Source organism: Ambystoma mexicanum, chromosome 7p (genome assembly GCF_040938575.1).
Source record: "Ambystoma mexicanum isolate Mex_15411 chromosome 7p, UKY_AmexF1_1, whole genome shotgun sequence".
Lineage (NCBI taxonomy): Eukaryota > Metazoa > Chordata > Amphibia > Caudata > Ambystomatidae > Ambystoma > Ambystoma mexicanum.
Genome location: NC_090939.1, coordinates 260353211 through 260365236, shown reverse-complemented (window position 1 = coordinate 260365236; position 12026 = coordinate 260353211). Strand labels below are relative to the sequence as shown.

The 12026-nt window shown below is 44.7% G+C and overlaps 1 protein-coding gene across 4 annotated transcripts in view; it reads left to right on the top strand.

Annotated features, from left to right (window-relative positions):
* Nucleotides 1-10805, top strand: part of IL10RB (interleukin 10 receptor subunit beta) — a 472792-nt gene extending 461987 nt beyond the window's left edge. For all 4 annotated transcript variants that reach the window (XM_069636303.1, XM_069636302.1, XM_069636301.1 and 1 more), the window contains one exon: nucleotides 8551-10805. In XM_069636303.1, the coding sequence (XP_069492404.1) occupies nucleotides 8551-8736 (186 nt within the window). In that variant the 3' untranslated portion in view covers nucleotides 8737-10805. The remainder of the gene's footprint in view (nucleotides 1-8550) is intronic.
* The last annotated feature ends 1221 nt before the right edge of the window (nucleotides 10806-12026 follow it).

Genomic DNA, 12026 nt, shown 5'->3' with positions numbered 1-12026 from the left:
CACCGTGCCTGCAAGCCAGCATCCAGTCTTCTGCCACGCCCGCCTCGAGTCTGGAGCTCCTAGAAAAAAGGGAGAAAGAAGGAAAAAGGTTAGAACAAGAACAATATTTATTTCCTCACCTGATTCTGGATCCATCGCGCCTTCAATTAGGAAGAAAGACGTTATTTGATGTGCATCGCATCGCCTGCTGCAGCGCTGCGCTATACTCACCAGTCTTTACAGCACCTCCTCGATCCACCTCTGTCTTCATCCTTTCTTCGCCAAACTCCGACACCTAAGGGGAATAAAGAACAGCAAGGTGAGCTGAGAGAATAATAAGGCAATATTAGTCACCACAATAGACTTACCTGATTTTACCGCCGGAGGCATTCTTCATCTCCACGGGCCGGCGCAGCCTCCATTCATCTTCGCCGAATCTCTTTCACCATAATAGACTTACCTGATTTTACCGCCGGAGGTATTATTCCTCAAAATGCCATAATTTCTCACTCTGCACCTGTAATAAGGGAGAAAGCAACAGATTACATACAGTTGTCATTTACTGGACAGTGTTGGATAATACAGACTCTTACCTGAACTTTACCAGCCGCACAAGGCAATCTTCTCTAGGGTCAAGCTGCAAGGAATCGGACAAGAATGAAAGTCAGACATTTTGAACTCTTACGAACTATATACTTACGGCTCCTCGCCAGGAACCTCAGAGTCAATATTGTTTTGGAACTCTCTAATTCCTTCGGACCAGTGAAGTAACTGGTTATCTACGCGCCCCTGCATTCTACGGAGGATGGAGAGCTCATCCTTTAAAAACCTAAGGTGAGAATATAAAAAGAGACATCGGAGGTGATTAGAGGGGAGAACAGTGGGGGGGGTTAACAAGTGGGGGGGGTTATCACTCAAATCCACGGGTGGCTAATTCCCTTTCTCCACTTTCAGGAGAATACTTCTTCGGGTCAAGCAGACGAGATTAGTTGGGCCAGTCCAGTCTGTCATCTCTGCACTAGGCGTCACGTGGGTGGAAACCACAGCCGTCCAGTTCCGATCGACGCCCCTGTGGGAGCCAGGTGAGCGTAACAAAATATCCTACGATGGCATCTTCGTCCAAAGCATCGACGCCACAATCCGGCTTCAAAAAATGTTGAGATTGTGGTAAAAAGATGTCACTAACGGATCCTCCCTCACAGGATCTGTTTGTGGTGCCTGGGATCAGAGCACCAGTGTTCGGAATGTGAGGACTGCATGTCTATGATGGCAAAATCCTTGAAGGAGCTTAAGGGGAAGTTAGAAAGAGGTAAGGCAGTTAAATCATCTACCCCTTCAAAATTGTCCTCGGCTGAGTTGAGACATTCGTCTCCTCACCATCGAAAGAAACATTCCCAACCGAGATCTCGAAGCGGTTCCCATCACTCTTCGAGATCGAGACAATCTAAGAAGAGGCATCATAGATCTCCCATTCGTCATCCTCAAATTCCCCAGCAAAGGTCACCTGCAACACTAAACACAGCTCTCCAGCTAAGTGGGAGGAATTTCGTAAAAAAAATGTTTAGGGTCTTCGAGAACGCAGCCTTGACTCCCTCAGAGATGCCTACAGGTGATACCCCGGGTGAAAGACCCGAAAAACAAAAATGCTGTGAGTCGTCAAACCCGGCGAACAAAAACCCTAGAGAGCGTCATGAACCCTCGAGTAAAGACAAAAAATTATCAAGTAAAGCTGCGTCATCGACACCATCATCAAAGGTACTTTCGATGCACAAATCTGTGTCATCGACGCCATCATCAACGCCGTCGTCAACCCTGATGAAGGATACGTCCTCGAGGCCTCAAACCTCAACTACGCCACCGGCACCAGAGGTGTCAAAGGTCCCGCCCAAGGCGTCGAGAGTGGCTTCGACAATATCGACAACACAGAGAAGGCTTCTGGTCCTCTCAAATACATCAAGGCCCTTTTCGAGTTTTTCAATGCCATTTGTGGGTTTGTCGAGACCTATAAAGTCTACATCGACAACCACAACTTTTTCCCAAGCAGTATCCACCAATTCGACTCCTTCTTCTCTGGAAATGGGTTTTACCCCTTATCCAAGATCTGATTATTTCAGAGCTTTATCCTCTATATATGAGGAAGGAGAGGACTCTGACAATGAGAGACCTTTTAGGTTACAAAGAACAACAGTACCCATTCCAAAGGAACTAATTTCTGAGGATAATAGATTTAAAGATCTACAAGAATCTTCACAAGATGCCAGTGGCACAGATACCTCTCCAGAAGCAGAATTTGCCAGAACCTGGAGAACATGCAGAAATGCCTTACAGAGCCCTTATGGCTAGAATTATGCAATTTATGGGGTGGACAACACCTGCACCCTCTTTCCAGCAAGATTATCTTACTGACATCTTAGATAAAGGGCCTCAAGAAGACTCTATAGTGCCTTTTCATACGGCATTGCAGAGAAAAATAGCTGCAAATTGGAAGACACCTGAAGTTATCCCTACAGTAAATAAAAAGTTCTCTCCAACGTGTCTGCCTCAGACCCTGAATATTTAAGTAAGCACCCAACTCCAGAGAGTTTAGTAGTGCAGGCAGCGACATCGTCAAATAGTAAGTTGGCATACCCCACTATACCACAAGACAGAGACAACAAAAATGTGATGCTATGTCTAAAAAAGTATTTTCAGCATGCAGTATGGAACTTAAGTCTGTTAACGCCACTTGCACGCTAGCTAGATTCAGCCACACATTTTGGGAGTGTGCTTCATCAGCGGCTGATTGTCTCCCAGAAGGGGAGGAACGAGATGCATTCTTGAACATCATCAAGGATGGGAAGGATGCGATGTGTGAGTCCCTCCAGACAGGTAGCGACTCTGCTGAAAGCATCAGCAGTGCCATGGTGGCAAGTACCACAATCCACAGATTTGCGTGGTTGTGGAAGTCTGGTTTTGCTCCTGATGTGCAAGCCAAGCTTCTGAATATGCCCTTTGACGGCACCTCTCTATTTGGCAAAAAGGCTGATGACAGCCTGGAGAAATTGCAAACCTCAAAGGCGGCAGCAAAATCACTGGGGGCTGCAATCCGTCAAACTCCAAATCGCCGCACAGGTATGTCCTGGAAGGGGAAGCCCTTTCGTTTTTACTCCACATTCGGAAAAGGCAGAGGGCAGCCAGCTCAAAGGTGCCAGAGACGATACACCCGTGGTGGACGGGTCAAAGGTACCAAACTCGTATCAGCAGGTGCTGCTTTACCCTCAGCATCTGCGTCAGCCGCTTCTAAACCCCTCTGAAGTCTCCCCACACAAAACACCAGTAGGGGGGCAGGTTAAATCAACATCTGACAGAATGGCAGGCTACTACATCAGATGCTTGGGCATTGGAAACAGTTGCCCAAGGTTATTGCCTGCCTTTCCTACATACTCCCCAGAGTCATCCACCAGGGAACAACTCTTTGAAGCTTCCAGACCCGCTCCTTATGAAGAGATTTCAGACCTGCTAGAGAAAGGTGCCATAGAACCGGTACCTGTCGCGGAGAGGAACAAGGGTTGGTATTTCCCCTATTTTCTAATACCGAAGAAAGACAGAGGATTGAGACCCATCTGGGACTTGTGAGAATTAAACAAATTCCTCAGGAAAGACACGTTCAAGATGGTAACCCTTTGTCAGATCCTTCAGGCCCTCCAGCTTCAGGACTAATTGGTATCTCTAGACCTTCAGGATGCTTACTTTCATGTGCCAATCCATCACAAGCACAGGACGTACCTAAGGCTTGCCATTGGCAACTCTCATTATCAATTTTGAGTTCTGCCCGAGGGTCTTCACCAAGCTAATGGCGGTTGTGGCTGCAAGTCTAAGGAGGGAAGGGATTCATGTCAAACCCTACCTGGACGACTGGTTGATCAGAGCAGCGTCCCCGGAACAAGCTCAGATCCATCTAGATTATGTTTTCCACTTCCTCCACAAACTGGGCTTCTCCCTCAACTTAAAGAAGTCACAGATGATACCATCACAGAGACTCAAGTTCATTGGAGCAGTCCTAGACACATCCCTGGGAAACGCCTTGCCACCAGAGGTGAGGGCTCAAGATATTCTGCAGATGGTCATCAGGTTTCAAAATGCACAGCGTCTACCAGCCTTCCACTTTTTGAGGTTGCTCGGCCTCATGGCATCCTGCATTTTTCTAGTGGCAGAGGCTCGCCTGAGAATGAGATCTCTCCAGTGGGCGCTAAGGACTCAGTAATCACAATACTCAGGAAAGATGTCAGATCTCCTATTAATCCTGGACAGAGTGGCTCGAGACCTTCAGTGGTGGGCCTGCCGGGAGAACATCTTGAAAGGTGAACAGTTTTGGCAACCATGGCCGGAGATAACAGTAGTCATGGACGCTTCACTCACGGGGTGGGGAGCCCATACCAACGATTTGACCATCAGCTGTCGTTGGTCTCCATCGGAGTCCAGACTACACATCAACCTATTAGAGCTGAGAGCGATCAGACTAGCGCTGAAGGCTTTCCTGTCATCAGTACAGGGAAAGAATGTCCTAATAATGACAGACAACACAGTGGCCATGCATTACCTCAACAAAAGAGGAGGCGTAGGGTCACTGCCACTGTGCAGAGAGGCGATACAGCTCTGGTTCTGGGCAAATCAAGAAGGAATCTCTCTATCGGCAGTTCACCTAGCCGGAGAAAAGAACTCGACAGCGGACGCTCTGAGTAGGCCGATCACAGTCTGCCACGAGTGGGAACTAGCTCAGGAAGTCCTTTAAGAGATCTTTGCCCTTTGGGGAACCCCTCAAGTGGATCTGTTTGCCACCAGTATCAACCAGAAGTGCGATCAGGATTGCTCAAGGGAATATCCCCAGAGAGGAGCTCTAGGGGACGCGTTTGTGGTGGACTGGGGTTTACACTTCTGTATGCGTTTCCTCCAGTCCCCATCATTCCTCAAATGATCAGGAGGTTGAGGAGATTTCGGAAACCCATGATCCTAATTGCCCCGGATTGGGCCAGGAGAACGTTGTACCCGAATTATCCAGACATGTCCATCTGTCCTCTGATTCGTCTTCTGCAAAGAGAGGATCTTCTCTCGCAGAAGGGAGGTTGGGTTCTCCATCCGGATATCAGGGCCCTCAACCTTCACGCCTGGTTTCTGAAAGGTTGAGATACAAGGATTGGGACCTCCCAGATGACGTAATGGGGGTGTTCCTTTCAGCCAGAAGGCCAGCAACAAAATCTTCATACCACTGCCGTTAGAAGAAATTTTGCAGTTGGTGTAGAAAAAAGAATATTGAACCCTTTTCATGTAGTACACCAATGGTGTTATCTTTTTTGCTATATTTGGCAAATTCAGGTCTTCCAGTTGGCACAAACAAGGGTTACCTTGTTGCGCTGTCAATCTTCAAGCGCACTGCGGAGGAGCTTTCATACTTCAAATTGCTCATAGTGATTCCATTTCTGAACAGGTTAACTAATGTTTTTTCCCAAACTCCTTTTCAAGTGGGACCTAAACCGAGTCTTGAAATTTCTAATGGGTACTCCATTCGAACCCCTTCATTCCTGTTCATTATGGTTTCTCATTCTTAAAACAGTCTTTCTAATGGCTTTAACTTCTGCCAGAAGAGTGAGTGAATTACAAGCTTTGTCTTGCAAACCTCCACATACAATCTTTCACAAAGATAAGGTAGTTCTCCAAGTGAAGCCAAATTTTCTCCCAAAGGTGGTCTCAGAATTCCACATCACACAAAATATGACCTTACCCTCGTTTTACCCTCCTCCCCATCCAGGGAAAGAGGAAGAGCGATTGCACAGGCTGGATCCAAGGCGTGCCTTGAGTTTTTACATTAATGTGGATTAGGCAAGCAGACCAATTGTTTGTGGGGCATGCAGGGCAAAAGTTAGGTTTACCTATTACAAAACAGACCATCTCAAGGTGGATTATATTAACTATTATAGAGTGCTATAAATGTGCAGCAAAAGAGCCCCCTCAACACCTCGGCTCATTCAACCAGGGGTATCGCAGCCTCTTCAGCTCTCCAAAGAGGAGTTCCAATTAAAGACATATGTGCGGCTGCACATGGTCATCCGCACATACTTTCACTAAATTCTACAGTCTTGATTCCCTTGATTCCTCCTCTAGCCAGGTGACAAGATTTGGAAAAGCTGTGTTGCACTCTATGCATCTTTAAAAGGAAACATTTCATTTTACTCCCGCCTCCTCTACACACTACTGCTTTGGGAGCCTATCAAAGATAAGGAATACGTGGAAGAACACAATCCATTCGAAGAACAAGTTACTTACCAACTGTAACGTTCTTTCGACTGGATGTTCCTCCCACGTATTCCTTATCGCCCCTCCCATCCTTCCCCGCAGTAAAACTTCCCTTGTAGTTGCAGCCTATGCTCCTTCAAGGTAATTAACCATTTCATACAAGGCAAAAACAGCACCTCAAAATGGAACTGAGCAACGGACGTTGCGCAAGACTATTTATACCTATGGTGACGTCGGTGCCGATACGGAGGCCTTCGAGGGACACCAACTCGAGGGATGTCGGCACGCAGCGCCCTCTACTGTGAATTATTTTTCCGTGGCCAGTAAGCTTGAAGTGGATTTATCAAAGATAAGGAATACGTGGGAGGAACATCCAGTTGAAAGAATGTTACAATTGGTAAGTAACTTGTTCTTTTGCGTGTGTGGAAGCTAATCTGTATCAGTTCTGGAAAAAAGTAGCACTCGCGCTCCATTTGCCACACCCACAGTCATCAATATGGCGCACGCAACATTAATCCCTAGTAATGATGTGGACCCTTCCTGACCACCCCAACAACCTAATGTATCAATTCTACTAAAGGCCATCACCATTTGGGAATTAATGTTTTAGGTCTGCATAGAGAGACACTTAACTTTCTTTTAGAGCTCTTGAAGATACATTTCAGAAGGGCTCTGGTGATAATTAGCTGTTCCGTGATACAGAACAAGTACATCCTGGTGAAGGTTATGTTATGTGGCAGTCATACAAGCAACCTTGAAAGGGTTGCGGAATGTTACCTTTGAGGGCTTGTTTATTCCATGGTGCTTGATTGTCAGGAACACCCAGGGAGTCCATGAGACCAGCCGTCAAACACCTCTTCCCTTCCCACATCCAGGGTGGTAACAGACCACACAACAAGGGAAGGAAAGGAAAAGATGGGGAGGAAAAAAGGTAAGACTCCAACCCGACGCTGTAAAAGAGAAAACACACACAAGTTACCATATGAAAGTGAATGTCCAACAGATAGCAGAAATAGGTATGACTCGAAGGATGTGTACCTTGAGAGGTTGTAAGGCAGGGTGTGCACCAAGGGGAGACTGGCAAAGCTTCTGGGTCTTCCCAAATTTCCGAAAGGTAGTACGAGCAGGTGTCCATAGAGATATAAAAAATATATAGATTCCAGGTGGGGTGGAAACCAATGCCAGGAGGATGCAGCAAGTCTGAATTCTCTAGAGTCCAGATCTGTAGGTACTTTGGAAGCGGCATGTCCTAACCCATAGCAATGCAGATGAATTCAATCCTGGGGCAGTGGGTTTGCGGCCAGGACTCGAAAATAGGGTCAGGCATTAGAATGGATACAGAAACAGGGAAAGACCCACAGGGAAAAGTGTCTGCCAGGGAAGGCGAGGGATAAGGAGGGGCTGAAAGATAGATAAGGAAGGAGGCAGGCAGGGATTCCACAGCTCAAAAGGACAACAGAGAAGGACACCCAGATTCTGACCATCATCTAACTAACCACAAGAATGGCAGAAGCGGAGGCAATGCAGTAAGTGCGCCGAGGTCCCAGTACCAGACAATCAAGAAATCGGACAATTCGGTCGATATCAGAGTACCAGAGGAGCAGGAGAGCAGGCAACCCGGTAGGTAGGCTGAGGTTGCGTTAACCAGGGAAGGCAAAACGGAAAAACATATGTGCAGAAGCTTGAGCAACCAGAATTGTTGAGGAGCAGTGAATGTTGGGTGCATCCATGCTTTTTTATTCCTTATACAGGCATGACTGGACCAGGACACAGGCTGCTGCCAACATTTTCCCGCACATCTGCCAGCAACCACGGTTCGCCAAACATAGAGGCAATATGGTGTTTGGCTATCACACCAAGGTGGCGAGTGGTATCGGGTTTGGTGCATGACATTGCAACTTCCAAGTGTTTTCCACTTGTGTTCTGCATTACAGGGTGTTTTGTATTTTTTATTGTGATCATCCTTATTATTGTCTATACCTGCCACAGTGTAAGATGATTCCAATTCATCACGGGACAATTATAACACTCCTTTGCAAAGCCAGTAGGTTTGGCATTGCAAATATAGAAGGTAAGAGGTTTTTTGTACACCTCCCAAAGGACAAAAACTATTGGCTTTGTCTTATAAATATTATATATGCATTTTCTGCCTTGCCTCTCTGTTAAGTAAAGGCCTAGTGTGATTTATTTTAGTATTGAAAGTTAGAGTTTATTTTCTGCCTTGTTGCATCTTTTTTGATGGCGCTGGACTCACCATTGTATTAGCAGTATCATCACCCCAGATTCTTTTTTTCTTTTCAGTATCTGAACCAGCCTGTGTATAATGCGCCATTTCTTCCAGTCATACCCAACGAAGATGTGGACGAATTTTTCAATAAAGTGACAGTAATTTCCGAAGAATCACAAAACTGCAGTGAACATAGTGCAGACCCAGACGAAGAGACAGCCAAACTGAACCAGGATTCACAGGAACCTGACCAGTCATGATGGCAGCTTTATATGCTGTTTCCATCATGTGGCACTGTGAAGGCTGATTATGGCCTGCAGGCAGGGCCCTTAGACATTGAATTGACTGTCAACACAAGCGTGGACTGAAATACGGTGACAACTGTGCTTTCAAACCTCATACCAAGGCTTCAACTTGGAGTATGACGAACGTCATGAGACTCAAGACTGAAACAAAGATGCACTACATTTTTATCCCCTTTATATGTTTGCCATTCTAGTTTTTTAATTTGTAAAAGTTGTGTTGCTGATATTACTGCAAAATGTTGATTTAATTATTTATTAATGGTTCCAGTCAAGTTTACATTTTGTGTTTACATTTCTTTAATCATATGCACGTTTGGCTTTAGGGTGGCCCTTAGCCCTAGCAGCCATGTTAAAGATTTCCTACAAACCATGTCCACCTTTCAATATTTCCCACATTCAACCAAGTTGAGTTCACTGCACCAACAATGCAAACAAGACCCTTTTTAGTTACATTTCTGGGTGATAAAGCCTAAACAGATCACCCACTACAAACTACTTATCAGAGAGCTGCAAGTTATGACCATTAGGCAGAATAGCAATAATTACGTATAATTCGTATTCTTTAATGGACACATATCCAGCACATCCGTAGCACCCTCTCACCGTTCCCTGCACCAACACAATCCCACCCTCTTCAACTTTTCACACTTAACCACCCATAGATACATTCCCTAATGGGTTTTGCAGCAGCACACCACATGCATGCACTCATTCCACTCCCACAGGCATACCACCACCCTCCAAACTCTCCCAACACAGATCTTTCCATGTCATCAACCACTATTACCCACACAGGCCCTGCATCACCCTCCATCCACACCTGTCTCTCAGTCAGACATGATCCCACTCTTGGTCCACATCCTTCACAAACACATCACAACCCACAGTCCCCGCCTGCGGCTGGAAGCAAGGAGAGGAGATGGAAATAATAGCCAATTTGAAAGTTAAGGCATAAGATTAGCACAAGTATAATCAAACCAGTAATTGCAGTTACTTTTATTCTTCCAGTATGATTGATCACAAAGAGTCAAAAGCAATGGATGTGGACCAAGATGTGACACATCATGTTTATAAAAACTAGCTATAACAGGTAACCCCTCATTGTTAGGACATCCCTGTTTTTGGCAGTTGGTCGACCGGTTTCAGTAGCTGGCAAGGTTGATGCCACTTTCTCCAGGACCTATTGTACTACTGTTAGTTTGTAGCACATATATTTTATAACTGCTGGTTGTGGTATCCTATGTGTTCTGGCTTGCATCAAACATGTCAGCCACTAAGACCGGTCGACCAGCTGCCAAAAACAGGGACGTCCTAACAGTGACGGTTTACCTGTTATAGCTATTTTTTTATAAATAAAATATGATGTGTCCCATTTTGGTCCGCATACATTGCTTTTAACTCTTTGTGATCAAACCTAAAGGAAGAATAATAGTAATTGTGATTCCTGGTTTGATTATATTTTTTTATCATAGTGCCATAATTTTTTAAGGTGCTATAGTTGAACTATAGGTTTAGTCTTCTCTCTGTCCCGTCACCCTAGATAAGCGGCACATCACTGATATCTAGGGCTAGTATACATGTGAAGGGACAGTTTGTTTGGCTGGAGGGTTAGTGGTTAAACTACGCTGCCTAAATAATTATAAACCTGTACAATCATGTGTGAAAAACATAGGGAATATGTACGGGTTATTATAACCCACTTCTAGTCCCCTTTTGTATATATTGTCCATACGATTAACACAAACGGAAGTGAATGAAAGGTTTGAGTGCATGAAAGGGAAGGGAAATTGGGGAGTGCAGGGAAAGGAGGAGAGCAGAGGTCTAGATATGGTTTTGAAGTAGATTTTTTTTTACCTTTTGTCTTTTGGATAAATTTGTCTTTCTTAGAATATTCTCCTTTACGATGGGAGTATTTTTAAGCTGTAATACGTTAATGACATATTTTACAGGTTACTCTTTGTACTGGAAATTCATGCAAATGAAAAGTTGTATTTTATGATATAAAAAATAATATCACACATTTATACACTGCTTCATGCTAGATGATTTCTACTTCTAAGCGCCATATGAAAATGTTGTGTTCTTATACAATTTGAAGGCATTCATGGTACCGGCCTCGAAAGGATGCAGGGCTAGTTGGAGGTTTGACTCTGTCACTGCAGGTTGCAAATAGATGTCTGGGGCTTGTGCTTAAATTGCTGAGCGTTGTTAGCTGTTTTTCACCTTTACTGAGTTCAGGCAGCAATTATTTTTTATTTAAATTTCTAAAGCGATTATGCCAACGTGCTGTTCACAATTACAAAAGAAGCATTAACAAAAGTACATGAGTACAAAGTACAAGGCGGAGCAAACAACATGGTGCGGCATGCTTAGTGATGCTGGAGAGGGGAGGATATGGGTTGTAAGATATTCTTGAAAAGAAGGAAGGGTAGAGGCAGAACATAAGAAGTAGAGGGGTGGGCATTCCATAGTTATATATAGAATTGTGCAGAAGGAGGTCTAAGAACAGTTAATCGAGAGATGGAGACTGAAACGGATGGGAGAGTTTACACAGAATCAAGAGAGAAGTGATAAGTAGGGTTAAAGCCGTGGACACATTTAAAGACAAAAACAAGAAGCAAAAGTGGTAATGGGCTGGGTAGGAAAGAAAATGGAGAGAAGCAAGTGAAGGGGCGAGAACAACAGTCTTACTGGCAGCAAAATTGAGAAAAGGGTGAATTTTACACATATTGTAGAGTTGGCATTGCGAGTTGGCATGAGCGAGCAAGAGAAGAAGCATGATATGTCAAGGAGTGTGAAGAGTCAAGAATAACACCAAGATTTTGAGCCAAACAAGAAAGCGACAGATGGTGCATAGGAAAATAAATATGAAGAGGGGGGATGTTAGGCTAGTAGATTCAGGGAAGAAAATAATGTCCATCTTAGATGAGTTTAGGTGAAGAGAGTGATCACACATCCAGAGTTTGGTAGTGGAAAGACAGTCAGAAATAATTGGGTGGAGTTGGCCATTGAATGAGGGAAAGACAGATTTGTGAATCTTTGGCTGTGACGTCACAGACAATATTGAAGGAAATAGAGAGGGATGGCATAGAGAGAATAAATGATCCAGAAATTAAGCTTTAGTAACCACATAATTAAAAGAAAAACTGAAACAGCCTCTTTCTCAGCCTTCCTTCCTCTACTCTCCGCCCTCTGCAACTAATCCAGAACAGGACTGCAAGATTTGTTCTTGGCCTCAGGCCCAG